At 41.8% G+C, this 15,791-nt stretch overlaps 1 protein-coding gene across 5 annotated transcripts in view; it reads left to right on the plus strand.

Moving 5' to 3' along the window:
- CFAP36 (cilia and flagella associated protein 36) overlaps positions 1-15,791 on the plus strand; it is a 240,007-nt gene that overhangs the window by 160,968 nt on the left and 63,248 nt on the right. For all 5 annotated transcript variants that reach the window (XM_033936495.1, XM_033936498.1, XM_033936500.1 and 2 more), the window contains one exon: positions 10,997-11,117. In XM_033936495.1, coding sequence (XP_033792386.1) covers positions 10,997-11,117 — 121 coding nt within the window. The remainder of the gene's footprint in view (positions 1-10,996; positions 11,118-15,791) is intronic.

The following is a 15,791-nucleotide window of genomic DNA, read 5'->3' on the forward strand; positions in this document are numbered from 1 at the left end:
TTCTATTGTAACCATCTAAAACTTTGTGATTTAACAAGACCAAATTTATGTTGCAACTGTGAAAACTCAAGATACAACATCTTCTAGAACACGTATACCTGCCATCATCCAATGCTTCCAGATGATCTTATATCTACCAATTTTAATCTTGGAGTTAAGCCATAAAGTTTGATTTGTTGATTTATGTATTGGAATTGGTGTTAAATTATTCACAAATCTTAAGGTTTTCCATATATCTACTAATATTTTATTATCTTTATATATTCTAGGCATCTTGATACTAAGAACATGGTTTAATCGCAGAGGAAACATGAGTCGCCATTCCAACCATATCCAATCTGGAATATTTTCAATGGGCTCTGGGAGGACCCAATACATACCTTGGCGCATAAATATAGGATTGATGTTACCTATAAAAATTGGGAAAATTTACCAGCACCCCCCCCTCCCCCCCGCAATTGGCTTTTGCAAAGACACTAAAGCAATTCTAGCAATTTTGCCCAGCCAAATAAATTTTATAAGAATACTGTTTTTTGGGGTTTTTTTTGTATCATTCCCATTTGGTAACAAACCACAGGCAAGATCATCATTTTAACAGTTTGTACTCTTCCCCACCAAGACAAATGTAAAGGATTCCATTGCTCACATAATTCTGTTACCTTCTGTAATAAAAATTTTTCATTTACCTTCATTGTGTCTTCCATCGTATTTTTTATCCAAGTACCTAAATACTTTATTCCATCCTCTTTCCACAGAAAGGGAAATGAGTCAAATAAACCTTTTGTACAATGCACGTTAAGAGGAAGAATTTCTGATTTACTCCAATTAATCTTGTATCCTGAAAATTTTCCAAATTTTTCTATTAGGTCAAGTAAGCATGGAATGCTTGTTTCAGGATTCCTCAAATGAAGCAGTGTATCATCTGCATAGGCAGAAACCTTGTATTCCCGATCTGAATAAGGAATACCTTGTATCTCCTTTGCTTGCTGAATAGCTAATAACAAGGGTTCTAATACAATATCAAAAAGCAAAGGAGACAAGGGACATCCTTGCCTAACTCCCCTCTGTAAACTAAAGCGATCTGAAAAGTTATTATTAATATACAGTTTAGCAGCAGGGGAGCTATATAAGTTTTAGATCATTTGTATAAATCCTGAACCTATACCAAACCAACCCATGGCTTGATACATGAAGGTCCATTCTACTCGATCAAAGGCCTTCTCTGCATCTAAGGAAACGGAGAAGGCCGGTTCTTTCATGGCTTTTGTTAAATATAACATATGAAGAGCCAATCTAGTGTTGTTAGAAGAATGTCTCTGAGCAACAAATCCTGTTTGGTGCATATCAGTAATAAAAGGGAGTGCCTTAGCCAAGCGTAAAGCCAATGTCTTAGTTAAAAGTTTACCATCTACATTGATTAAAGAAATAGTCCTGTAATTTGAAACCAAAGTGGGATCTTTATTTGGCTTTGGCAAAACTATAGTTAAAGATTCTGCCATAGTGCCTGTAATAACAACCTTTATTCAGATGAGTCTGATATAAATTTAACAGATAAGGCAATAGGGTATTTTGAAACGATTTATAAAACTCTACCGTGAAACAACCACCTGGAGCGGATCCAACTCTAAGGGATTGCAACGCTGTTTGCAACTCTTTTAATGATATAGGCTCTTCTAAGCTTCTTTTTATATGTTCAGGAATTTTAGGTCACTTTAATAATTTAAAAAACTCTAAACCATCTTTTTCTTTATCTAAATAAGGCTCAGAAGAATAAAGAGCTTTATAAAATTTTAAAAATTATTTTAAAATAGGATCCACTTGAGTATAAGTATCACCTTTTTCGTCTTTAATGGCAATTAATTTCGTCCTTTTTTTTAACTTTAAGATAATTTGCCAATAAACTTCCCGCCTTATTTGAGTTTCCATAATACAAAGCTTGTTGAAAAAATAAATCTTTCCTTACCAATTTAGAAGAAATCTCATTATATTTACACTTTGCTTTTAAGAGAGCCTATAACACAGAATATTCCCATTTATCAATCAATTTTGACTCCAAAAGCTTAATTTCTTGTTCCAGGTTTAAAAATTGTTTTTTAACCTGTTTCCTAAAATATGCCGAAAAAGAAATAATTTGTCCTCTCATGGTTGCTTTAAAAGCATCCCATAAAGTTTCCATAGAGATTTCTTCTGTGGTATTAAGTTGGAAATAATCATTCATTTTTAATTGAAAATCTTCACAAAATTTTGGATCCATAAGCAATGTACTATCAAATCTCCATACAGGTTTACTATTCTCTTGATCATCAATTTTGAGTTCAATCCACACTCCTCCATGATCAGATAAAATAATTGGATCTATGAAGGCTTGCATTATCTGTTGTAATAATTGGTTTGAAACAAAAATATAATCTATTCTTGAAAAAGATTTATGAACATGGGAGCAAAAAGAAAATTCCTGACCATGAAAATGAAGTAATCGCCAAATACCGTATTTTCACGCATATAACATGCGCGTTATACACGATTTTACAAACCGTGCATAACCATGCGCGTTATACGCGTGAGCGCGTTTTACAACTTCTTTTTACATAGTTCCCCCCCCCCCCCCGATGTCCGATTCACCCCGCAGGACCGCTCGCACCCCCACCCCGAAGGACCGCTCGCACCCCCACAGCCCCCCCCCCCATCATGGAGAAGCTCCTACCATTGTCCTGCTGCTTCCTCTGACGGCGGTCCCGGCCCTTCTGTGAGCCCTGCGTCTGCTGCTTCCTCTTCCGGCGGTCCCGGCCCTTCTGTGAGCCCTGCGTCTGCGCTGCTTCCTCTTCCGGCGGTCCCGCCCTTTCTCTGACGTCAGAGAAAGGGCGGGACCGCCGGAAGAGGAAGCAGCCTAGACGCAGGGCTCACAGAAGGGGCGGGAACCGCCGGAAGAAGAAGCAGCGCAGACGCAGGGCTCACAGAAGGGCTGGGACTGCCGGAAGAAGAAGCAGCAGACGCAGGGCTCACAGAAGGGCCGGGACCGCCGGCAGAGGAAGCAGCAGGACAACGGTAGGAGCTTTTCCATGATGGGGGGGAGGCTGTGGGGGTGCGAGCGGTCCTTCGGGGTGGGGGTGCGAGCGGTCCTGCGGGGGGGGGGGTGTGAACCGGATGTCGGGGGGGGCATCAGGCTTTCAGGGGGAGAGGACTTCAAGGGGGAGAGGAGAGTTGGGGCGGCCAGAGGAGAGTCGGGGCGGGCGAAAGGAGAGTCGGGGTGGCCAGAGGAGAGTCGGGGCGGGCGAAAGGAGAGTTGGGCGGCGACGGGAGAGTCGGGGCGGCATGCGCGGTATACGAGTGTGCGCAGTATATAAAAATTTCTTTACATAAATTACAGTTTCCCGCGTGCTATACCCGTGTGCGCATTTTACATGGGTGCGCGGTATATGAGTGAAAATACGGTATCTTTCAAATCACAAGACTGTGCGAAATTGTCTAATCCTAGTGACCATAATTTTACTTGGTTTTTTATCCATCAAAGGATCCATAACAGTATTAAAATCTCCAGCCACCACTAAATTAGAGGCAGCCAGTGGTAGTATCAATTGTTGTAGAGCAGGGGTGCCCAACACGTCGATCGCGATCGACCAGTAGCTCAGGAAGGCAACGCGAGTCGATCGCGGAGCCCATCCTGGGCTCCGTGATAGACTCGTGTTGCCGTCCTGATCTACCGGGCCGATCAGCCTTCCTCTCCAGTGTTCTCTCTAGGGCCTTTTAGCTGGGCGGTCCGCCCAGCTGTCATCTGCTGCTGCCGCCGCTGCTTAACATTTAAAAAAAACAAAAAAAACCGGCTTGGAGATTTCAGCTCGTAGCGAACTTATGCTCCGTGGCTCTAAACGTGTGCGTGCCGGCTTCCCTTCTCTTCCCTCCGAAACCGGAAGTTATGTCCGGGGGGGGGGGGGGAGAAGGGAAGCCGGCACGCACATGTTGAGAGCCCTGAAGCAAGCGTTCGCTATGGGCTAAGGCGAGAGACAGGTTAGTGAAGCATTTGCTCTTCTTGCTGCCGGGTCCTGCCTACTTTCTGTTTCCGCGAAGGCAGGACCCGGCAGCATTTCCCCCAATAGGTCGATCGCGATCTTGGGCCAATCAGCCTTCCTCTCCCTGACGGCAGAATTGACGTCGGGGAGAGGAATGCTGGTCGGCCGAAGCAGAGAAAGCTTGGGGCGGGTCGGCTTTCGGGCCTGTTATTGGTGGCGGTTTGGGGCCTGATATTGGTGATGGTTTGGGGCCTGGTCCTCGATGGCAGTGGCAGTGGCTTGGGGGAGGGCAGGGAGAAAGAAAGAAAAAGGGCAGGCAGGGAGACAGAAGGAAAGAAGAGAAACAGAAAAAAAAGAAAGGGTGGCAGAGAGAAAGAAAGGGCAGGGAGAGAGGAAGGAAAAGTTGGGGGAGGGAACGAGGTCTGGAGGAGAGGAAGCATACAGGCTAAAAGAAGGGAAGAAAGATTGGATGCACAGTCAGAAGAAGAAAGTGCAACCAGAGACTCATGAAATCACCAGACAAGGTAGGAAAAATGATTTTATTTTAAATTTAGTGATCAAAATGTGTCTGAATTTATATCGGCTCTCTATATTTTACACTAAGGTCCCCTTTTACTAAACTGCAATAGAGTTTTTTAGCGCAGGGAGCCTATGAGCGTCGAGAGCAGCGCTGGGCATTCAGCGCAGCTCCCTGCGCTCCAAAAACTGCTATCGTGGTTTAGTAAAAAGGGAGAGGGGTATATTTGTCTATTTTTGTATGGTTGTTACTGAGGTGATAGTGCATAGAGTCATCTGCTTTGACCTCTTTGAAAAACCCTGGAATAGGAATGATAATTAACATTTTCTATGCGTACAGTGTGCGTTGTGTTTTTTTAAAATTTTATTGTTGGTAGATCATTTTGACTTGGTCATTTTAAAAGTAGCTCACAAGTCCAAAAAGTGTGGGCACCCCTGTTGTAGAGTCTTGAAAAATTCATTTTGGTTCGAATTAGGAGCATATACATTGAAAAGCGCCATTATAGTATTTCCCACGCTCATTTCCACATGTACCCATCTTCCTAAGGGATCTGAAGCCCTCAATTTAAATGAAGCAGTACATTTCTTGTTTGCTAAAATAGCCACACCAGCCTTTTTACCAACAGCAGGGGGAAAAAAGCAATGCTTAACCCAGGCACCCTCCAGTTTTTTTAGATTCTAAATCCGACAAATGAATCTCTTGGATATAGCAAATATCTGAATTTTGTTGTTTAAAAAATAATAATGTTTTTTTTCTTTTTATCGGATGGTTGAGGCCATTAACATTTAATGAAAATATCTTAAAATCCATTATACATTTTATATTTGAAGCTTAAAATTATCCTCTGATGAATCAAATTATAAATAGTGTTTAATGAAAAATCATTTTCCCCAAAATAAAAATCTAAAATATAAACCCACATACCCTCCCAACCCGACCTCCCATACCCACCTCCCATCCCATCCCGTCCCTCCTAATTTAATAGTGAAAATTTGGATAAGTAGATTTTAGATCAAGTATAAGAAACTCCTTACAGGCTATCTTAATACATTTATCTAGCTAAATATAATAATCTAATTAATTTTAAATTTGATTCATAAGTAATATAAAAGAATTCAGCATTCAAACCCCTCCTTAAAAATAAACAATTGATATTAATAAATTCATCAATGAGATAAATAAATCCATATTTCTATCCGACAAAAAATAAAATTACTATGTGAAACATAATAAAATTCACTTTCCTTTATGAACTAATACTAAATTGTATTTATTTTCTTTAAATAATTAAATATTCTCTTCAAAATTAATATGAATCTTAGATATTTTATATTTTCAAAATTAAAAGATTCATATTTAACTCTTCCCATTTAATGAATTCCCAGCCCTTCATTACTTTACCTATAAAAACCTTTAACTTAAAAGGATTATATAATCCATTCCAACCCTTCTATAAATTAATAATGTCCCTCGAGGGGTTCTGGTCACTCTTAATTTTCATGGTTCCAGGAGTTACCATTCATATTCCAGTACCACATCTCAGGCCAGAGCTTCTGGCAGAGGTAATCTGGCTACAGACCTCTTGTGTAGTCCCAACCTCTCACAATTGAGGTTTATTTTTCTCCGTGTTATTGTTGTTATTATTATTATTGTTTTGATTTTCTATATGTTCTAAGTGACGTCAATGCTTCTGTTGGATGCAGCTTGAATGAGTCCCTGCTAATAACTATATTTAACAATACGTACAAAATCCACATATACAGACCTCTCCAGCCATCTGGCTCCTATCCTGCGCCCCCTTGCCAAGATGGCGCAATGACACCAGGCTGGGGGACCCCCCTCTACAAATAGGTGGCAGGCTATCAGTGTTCCTGCCGGCTTGGGTTTGCATTTCATCTGACCAGTGGATTCTGGACTTTATTCAGTTGGGTTCCAGTTGGACTTTGGCCTCTGACCCTTTAGTTCATGGATTCTCCCATAGGATACCCGGACTAAGTGCTCCAAGTTCAGGCCACTGTACGGCACTTGCTGGATATTCAAGCTCTAGAGCAGGTGTCACCTGACCTTTCAGGCTCTTGCAGATACTCTATATACTTTATTGTGCCAATGAATGGCTCAGACAGTTGGTGGCCTATTTTGGAGCTGCAGCATGTAAATGCAGCTCTCAAGATTCTGCTCTTTTGCATGGAAACAGTGCAATCTGTCATAGCAGTGGTGGCCGTGGGAGAATTCCTTGCCTCTCTGGATTCACGGGGGCATACTTTGCACGTTCTGATCTTTCCAGCTTACTGTAAATACTTGCGGTTTAACATTTTGCACAAACATTACCAGTTTTTGGCTATGCTCTTGGACTAGCAGTGGCCCCTTGCACCTTCACCATGGTGATGGTGGTCATAGTGGCTTACTTAAGTAAGATGGGTCTGCAAAGTACACCTTTTCTGGAACGACTGGCTAATCAGAGCTCCCTTGTTGGCCGAGGGTCGACACACGGTGAATCAGTAGATCCAAGTGCTAGAGAACCTTGGTTGGATTGTGAATTACAGAAACAGCAGTCTCACTCATGCAGTCTCTGGAATTCTTTCTGTTCTCCAGGGTCACGCAGACAGAATCTGTGTTCCCAGATTTTTTTCTCTTTTGGGTCAACCAGCTCCTTCGGCGTGACACTATCTTCAGGTCCTGGGATCTGTGGTGGTCACATTGGATGTGGTTCCTTGGGCGAGAGCGCATAGGCTTCCTCTATAGCATGTCTTTCTTGCTGGGTTCCGCACAGGGAACAGACCAGTCTTCCCTAGTCTCTGGAGGCTCAGGCCAGCATGATTGGTGGCTTCTCCTGCAATTGCTATGTAAGGGCATATCATTGCGGAATTCCTCCTGGGTCATGGTGATGCCAGATACCAGTCTTCAGGGCTGGTAGATAGATAACCTTTTCCATGATTTTTGACAAGACTGGAAAAGCTCAAAAGTTTTGAATCGCCTCTACATCTATCTTTCTATCTTTATGGTAGAATTTTTTTTTATCCCATGAGAAGCAGGCAGCATATTCTCTACATGTGGGTGATGTCATCAACGGAGCCCCCTAGCGGACATTCTCGCAAGCAGACTTGCTTGAAGATCTTCAAGCTTGCAAGTGTACCGCACGTGTGCCTTCCCGCCCAAATCAGGGTGTGCGTCTCCTTAGTGTGGCCTCAGTTCTATGGTTTTCCGCGAGGCCAGAAGCCCTGCTCCCTTGCTCTGCGCAATTTCGTAGTGCCTCTTGCAGCGCGGCTTGCTTTATTATTTTCGGGTAAGTCGCTGTGCGGCGCGTCTTTTCTTTCTAAAAAAACCAACTTTTTAACCTTCGTATCTTTTTTTCGACCGGGCTGCCGGTTTTTGTCAGGCCGCCTGGCCTCACGGGGCCGCGGCTATATTTTTTCCTATGTCACGGCCTCTGTCCGGGTTTAAGAACCGCACTAAGTGCAACCAGGTGATCTCCGACCCCCATCGTTGGTGTGTGGAGTGCCTTGGTGCTGATCACCACGCCGAGTCTTGCCCGTGTTGTGCAACTCTTCAACCGCAGGCCCTTCGTCGGCGTGTGGCCAAAATCCTCCGACTCTTTGGCCCTATGGAGACTGAGGGCCTCGATGGGAGCCTCGGCTTCGAAATCCTCGGCTTCGAAATCCTCTACCTCGATGAAGTCGCCCTCGTCTCGAAGGCCTCGACCTCAGCTCCGCCTGCTGCCCCGGCCTCAGATAAGTCTCCTCTTCCCTTCTCAGGTGTGCCAGCAAAGAAGCCTCCCTCGGAGTCTCATGTGAGTGCCGCTTCTTCGGCCTCTTCGAGACCTCATGCTAAGCGTGCCTCCTCACGTCGGGAATACTCTACCTCGAGGTCACCCCCGAAGGAGTGTACTGCTGCACCCCAGACCCAGCCTACTCTGGTCTTGGTGCCTATGTTCAAGGACATGCTTAAGGCTATCCTTACTATGCAGATTTCCTCAGTTCTGGATCAGTTGGCCCTGGCTTCGACCCAACCCCAGCCTGACCAGCCTGGGGGTTCTTCTGAGGTTCCTCCAGGCTCGTCTCGCAAGTCTCGCCGCTTGCCTTTGAGCAATTCTTCTTCCCCGGATTCGAGGCATGCGCCTTTCCGGGTGGCCTGGGCAAGCCCTCGATCGAGGGCTTCCGCGCCTTCGAGGCTTGTACCTTCGAAACGGCAACGGACTTCCTGTGGTTTGAGATCTCAATGTGGTCCTTACTCACTTGATGAAACTGCCCTTTGAGCCGCTAGCTAGGGCTCACTTGAAGTATCTCACGTGGAAGGTTATGTTTCTTATTGCGCTCACTTCTGCTCGTAGGGTCAGTGAGCTGCAGGCCTTGGTGGCGGACCCTCCTTTCACTGTTTTCCATCATGATAAGGTGGTTCTTCGTACCCATCCTAAATTCTTGCCTAAGGTTGTTAGGTCTTTCACATCAGCCAGTCCGTGGTTCTTCTGGTGTTTTTCCTGAAGCCCCATTCTCACCCTGGTGAGGCGGCTCTCCATACTCTTGACTGTAAGCGTGCGCTGGCCTTTTATTTGCAGCGCACTGCGCCTCATTGGACTGCTCCCCAGCTTTTCGTCTCTTTCGATCCCAATTGTTTGGGGCGTCCTGTTTCTATGCGGACCATTTCTAACTGGTTGGCCGCTTGTATCTCTTTCTGTTACGCTGAGGCTGGTCTTTCCCTGCCGGGTCTGGTCACGGGACATAGGGTCAGAGCGATGGCGGCGTCTGTTGCTTTCCTCCGATCGACTCTGATTTAGGAAATCTGCAAGGCTGTCACTTGGTCCTCGGTTCATACTTTCACCTCTCACTACTGTCTGGATGCTTTCTCCAGGCATGACGGACATTTTGGCCAGTCAGTTTTGCAACATCTGTTTGCCTAGATTGCCAACTCTCCCACCATCCCTTTCTGGTTAGCTTGGAGGTCTCCCACATGTAGAGAATATGCTGCCTGCTTGTCCTGGGATAAAGCACAGTTACTTAACGTAACAAGTGTTATCCAGGGACAGCAGGCTGATATTCTCGCAACCCACCCACCTCCCCGGGTTGGCTTCCTTGCTGGCTGGCTGAACTGAGGCCACACTGAGGAGACGCACGCCCTTAGTCGGGCGGGAAGGCAAACGCGCATGCGCGGTACACTCGCAAGCATGAAGATCTCCAAGCAAGTCTGCTTGCGAGAACGTCCGCTAGGGGGCTCCTTTGATGACGTCACCCACATATAGAGAATATCTGCCTGCTGTCCCTGGATAACACCTGTTACGGTAAGTAACTGTGCTATCTATCCGGAATCATTCCATTCTGTAAGATGATGATAATAATCCGCACCAGCACACTGCTCTGATAAACTCATTTGGGTTATTCACTGTTCCTTTTACATTGTTGGTTTTGGTCCATTGTTCTATTGCATTTTTGATATCTTGACTTGTTTATAAATGTATTTTTTATGTGTTATATTATTTATGTTAGTGTCCTCTGAGGAAAGAGTACATCATACGCCGAAACTGAGATCCTTGTTGAGACTACCTATTTTTTAATAAATACTTGATCATTTGGTTGAAAAGACTCCTTCCTTGCCTTCTTGTTATCTACCTATACTCTAAGGTGAGGTGTTCTCCTTTTTGCCTAACTAAAAAACTCTGCAATTCTACCGGTGAACACAGACCCCAGTCACAACTGTTAACTTACAGGTTCAAAGCATATTACTCACTATTTCCTCTGGCACTTGTAATCACTATCAGATACCATCGGTATTGCACTCACAATAGAATCCACGTTAGTACTTACAATCTACAAAGTAAGTGTTAATAAGGGCTCATGTAATAATCCTGTGCTAATTAGCACACAGTAGCTGCACTGATAAATGCAGAAACACCCACTCTCTACCCCAAACACACCCCTGCTGCACAAAAATAAAAAATAATTTTTATTGCACGCAGATTAGGAAATTACCACAGGACACCTGAGAGCATTAAGCCATTTTAAATTGTGGTAAATGTACACTACAAATAAGATTAGTGCTTGTCGCAAATGTTTTTGTATTTGATTTGAGCAGTTACTTGAATGTTATCATGTTAATCGGTAATATTTGTTACAGAGCAGAACAGAATTGTAGTGTCGGAGATTTTTCCCATTTCCCGCCTTCCAGCTATGTCTCTCATTATAGTGCTACTTGATTGTTTTGTACAAACTGAGGGGGCAGGAACAGCTCCCTTGAAAGGAGGTGGAGTTCAAAATATGATTGCTAGCATTCTGCAAGCAACTTGCAGGTTCAGATGTATAACCCTAGAGTTCAGGATCACTAGACACATCTACAAGAAAGAAGATTATCGAGGTAAGACCCTAATCATTATATAATAATTTTGTCAATCATTATTATTTAATTGAATTCATATTTTGAAATTATTTTATCAAGTTACTTATTTCTAAAATAACGCTTAACAAAAAATATTTTTGTATTTAAGCCATGTAGTAAAATATTGGATTCATCAGAAACCTCAAGAGAAGAATCTTCAGGGTATTTAAGTGAAGATCCCAAAAATGTGCCATTTGAAGAAATTGAAAAAACTGCAATATTATCATCAGGTACTGGTACTACATTTAGATTGAAATTCTTTATATTTGAAATTGAGTGCTATTAAAGCTACATCATCATCAAAACTGTTAGAACATGCACAGTAATTAAAATTTGTCTTTTCCTTTTCATTTATTAATAATAGCGTTATATCCCATCATACCTATTCAGTTCAAGACGGTTTACAGTATAGCAGTGAGCAAAGTGGTTACAAGGTATAGGTATACGTACGGTATTGCCGCGTGATTAAAGAGTGCGGGTATACAGTATTGCAGCTAACAGAGATTACAAGGTGTAGGAAGATCTATAAGAACAGGGTTATAGCTTGTACATGAGTGTCAGAGTTTGGATGGAAAATAGGGGTAGGTGAGAGACAAGAGATTGGAGAAGTTGGAGGGGGAAGACTGGTTTGAAGGAAGGGAGTTCAGACAAATTTGTTGAATAGGTGAGTTTTCATTGCTTTTCTGAGAGATTGGTATGTCGAGGAATTCTGGAAGGGTTCCAGATGCCTGCTTGGAAGGATAGTGTCCTGTTGAGAAATCTCTTGTATTGGGATTCGGGAAGGTGAAGAATAATGGTCTGCGAGAGAGGAGCTGTTTGTCCTGTAGTACAAAGTGTATCAGAATGTAGGTGGGTGAGGTGCCGAAGAGTGTCTTGTAACATAGGCACCCGAATTTGAAGATAATTCTAGACTAGATTGGTAGCCAATGGAGTTTTTTTAAATATGGAGTGATGTGGTCTGATTTTTTTAGCCCGAAGATCAGTTGTACCGCTATGATCAATCTCAGTCTTTTCATGGTTTTTTTGTGGGATCAAAATCTTTTTCCTATGGTGAATTTATTAGGACCTGACATTGAGACCACAGGAGTTAGCTTATCTCCCGCAGTATGTGGCAAGCCCAGATATTCAATATCAGGGCCATATCCAGCCACTGGCATTGAATATCTGGGTCTAAGTTCATCATCACAGATTTAGCCTGCCAAGCTGATATTTATCAGCTGGCTAGCTAAGATCTAGTGGCCAAAGATAGACCTGTTTTTTGGTCAGGTCTATCTGATCAAGTGCCTTAGCTATCAACTGATGAATATTGGTAGTAACCAGTTATATCATGTGACATAGCTGGTCATCGACCAATCAAGCAAACCAAATATTCAGTAGGAGATAGCCGAGTTTTGCCTTAATTCTAAAGATGGCAAAGATCTAGAAATTAAATGCAACAAAAAAGCTGACTTCAATAGAAAATAGTCTATAGATTGTGATCAATTAAATGTATAAAATGTTCAGAGACATGAAATTCTGAAGAGAAGGCTGCTAAAGCTCCCTAAAAAAGAGTTCACCTTCCAGTCATTGCAATTTCATAAATCCATGATCACACTCTAAGACACTGAGAACAATTTGTAAAAAATTTTTAAAAGTTCTTATAGTTCTTCAAATATGCTGAAAGTGATATCTTCTCTTCTTTTAGCAAAAAACAGCCATCACTATGTTCATTAGATATATTAACATTTACTTAGCTTTTATATTTGGCATAAGGGGTCCCAACGTGGCCCCTTTTCGATCTCTGCTTCAGGAGACCCAATTGAAGGTGTTTTAAAAGCTTAGTGCTGTAAATTTTAGTAATTCTCTAAACTCCGTGATGTTCAGTCACATCGCTGCTGGATTTAAATGTTAGTTCTGAAAAGTTCCAACCGCCAGTTAGGGAGGTTTAGCAACCTTCCCTTAAGAGTTTCATGTCTGAGCATTTTATACATTTAATTGATCACACTCTATAGACTATTTTCTTTTTTTTATTTCTTTATTTATCAGTTTTAAATTTTTAACAAAATCAAACATTTTGTACAGAAAGATTGTCTGATTGTACATATATTTAAAAGAAAAAAGGGAAACAATTTTCCACAATAAGTCTCTACTCAAACAATCTCAAGTCCTCATATTGGATCCAAGAGCTTATGAGTGGATTTTAAGGAAATTCAAATAATAAATCCTATACAAAGAAAAAGGTATCTGAAGTCTGGGTTAAGGAGCTTTATATTCTATCAGTCAAGTCCATTGTTGTTGTTGTTCCTTCCTTTTCCAAACGTTTCAGCGTCAAGAAAGCTGTAAGTTGGGCCGGTTCAAAAAACACATATTTGTTATCACGATACCTTACTATACATTTACATGGAAAGCGCAAAAAGAAAATACCACCCAACTGCGCAACTCCTGATTTCAACAAAAGAAATTGACGTCTACGATTCTGAGTTTCTTTACTAACATCTGGGAATACTTGAATTTTCAAGTCCAGGAACTCCTTATTTTTATTTTTAAAAAACATTTTTAATATCCAATCTTTGTCTGGCAATAACGCCACAGATAATAGAAGAGTTGCTGGTTTAGCCAAATCTTTATCAGATACTTCCAGGATTTCTGTTAAATCTAATTGAGGTTCTTGTTCAACCTGTTTCTGATCCTCCGCTTGCTGATCCATTACTTTAGTAGGCAAATAGTACACCCAAGTGAGAGGAGGTATTGATTCCTCGGGGATATTTAATATCTATTTAAAGTACCTTTTTATCATCTCCCTTGGGTTTATAGATGGAACCTTTGGGAAATTCAGCAAGCGCAGATTATTGGCCCGATAATTATTTTCCATTGTTTCCAATTTTCTTCTAATAATTTGATTATCTTTTATTATTGTAGATTGAACTAGCTTAATTATTATTACTTCTTTTTCAATTTCTCCTGCTTTTTCTTTCATATTGGAAATTTCCTGTTTATTTTCCTCTATTGTTTGTTTTTGAGTTCTTATATTCTTTTCACCTTCTTTAATCTGTTTAGTTAGTGAGTCTCCCAGTTTGGAAACCAAGTCTCATATTGAGTCAAGAGTCACTTCAGCTGGTTTTTCATGTTTAAAGGAAAGCTCATATAAAGTTGAAAACGGCTCATCTTGGCTGCCTTCTGTCTGCCGGTCCGGGTTTTCTCCTCCCACTGATCTCCTGTCCGCTGGAACTGTCTCTGGGCTTAAAAAGTCCAAAGAGACTTCTCCTTGCTGGCCCCCAGATGGTTCAGCCTCTCGGTCGGGGAGTACTGCTTCTTCTGGCTCGCTCCCTTCATGTGGCGAGCTAGCGCTCAACGGTGGGGGAGGTGGAATCCTTTGATCGGGGCTCAGAGTTGTATCTATCCCTAGGACTTCCGGGTCGACGTCACTCCACACCGCAAGGTCCAATGGGCAATTCCCCGAAACTGCAGGCTCCCTCTGAAGACGCTGCAAAAATTGCTCGATGGAAGCAAGAGGGGGGTGTTCAGAGCGCCGCGAGGCTGCAGCAGAGCTCTTGCCCCGTCTCTTCGGCATCACAGTGGAAGAAAAAGGACTGAAATCGAAAGAAAACATTCGGTGATTTCCACAGCGTCTCACCAGTCACAGGTACCGGACGCCATCTTGGATCTCTATAGACTATTTTCTATTAAAGTCAGCTTTTTTGTTGCATTTAAATTCTTTCTGGCTTCCTCTTTTGATAAATTAATAACCCTGACCTTATTCATAAATATCTAGAAATAGCATCACACTTACTATTTTCAGATGCTTGTTTATTAGAACTTATTTTGTTGTAATTGCTATAAAAGACACTAAAGTTGTTTATTTACTTAGAAAAAGCAGAAAGTAACTCAAATAGGAGAGAGACATTAAGATGAATTTAGCACAGATATGATAAAGACTTCATTAGTCAAGATATGACAGAAGAGCCACAAAAAAAAAAAAAAAGGTAAAAAATAAAGAGGCGCCTCAGTTTGTACAAAACAGGCACAGTTTTTTAGTCCACTACTGTTCCAGCAGTTAGTAATGAAACCCATGTGGGAAGGGGTCATACTGGACTTAGTGCTTACAAACAGGGAAAGCATTTTTGATGTTATAGTGAGTGATCATCTGGCATCCAATGATCACTGCATAGTACTGTTTAATATTAATATGGGTATAGAAATGGCTCATTCAAAAGCAAAGGTTCTAGACTTAAAAAAAAAAAACTAACTGTTCGGATGCGGGATTACGTCAAGGAATTGTATGGATAGGAATGTCTGGAAGGAGTAGAAATGCAGTGGACAAAACTGAAAGGAGTAAGTATAAGAGCAACAAACCTTTTTGTGAGGCAAGTAAGTAAAAGTAAGAGGAATAGCAGGCCGCTTTGGTTCTCAAAAGTAGTAGCTGAGAAGGTAAGGAATAAGAGGTGAGCTTTCAAAAACTACAAAATATCACAGAAAGAGAAAGACAGGGAAAAATATCTGGAAAACTTAAGAGAGTTGTAGTCAGGAAAGCAAAGATACAAATGGAAGAAAAATTAGTTGACACGGTAAAACGGGGAGACAAGACATTCATGTACAATCCCCCATTATGCTGGGGATCACTGGGTGTTATATATCTTGGGCAGCCAAGATCTGTGGGAACTTCACTTGTTAGATGTTTTGGCTCCACCCATCATCTCTCCTCTGATGGGCATGCTCCATGGACATCAGTTTTGTATTCCTATAAGCCAAGCTGTAGAAGCTCATCTTTTCTTTTTTTATTTTTTTTTATTTTTTTAAGTTCAATATTTTTTATTGAGTTTTTTGAAAAAATATAAGAAACAGTTCAAGTACAGGGTATCAAAAAATAAAACAAAACATTTAGTATAACAAATATTCAGTTATATTGTGCAATGTAGAATTGAATC

The sequence above is a fragment of the Geotrypetes seraphini genome, chromosome 3 (genome assembly GCF_902459505.1).
Source record: "Geotrypetes seraphini chromosome 3, aGeoSer1.1, whole genome shotgun sequence".
Taxonomy (NCBI): domain Eukaryota; kingdom Metazoa; phylum Chordata; class Amphibia; order Gymnophiona; family Dermophiidae; genus Geotrypetes; species Geotrypetes seraphini.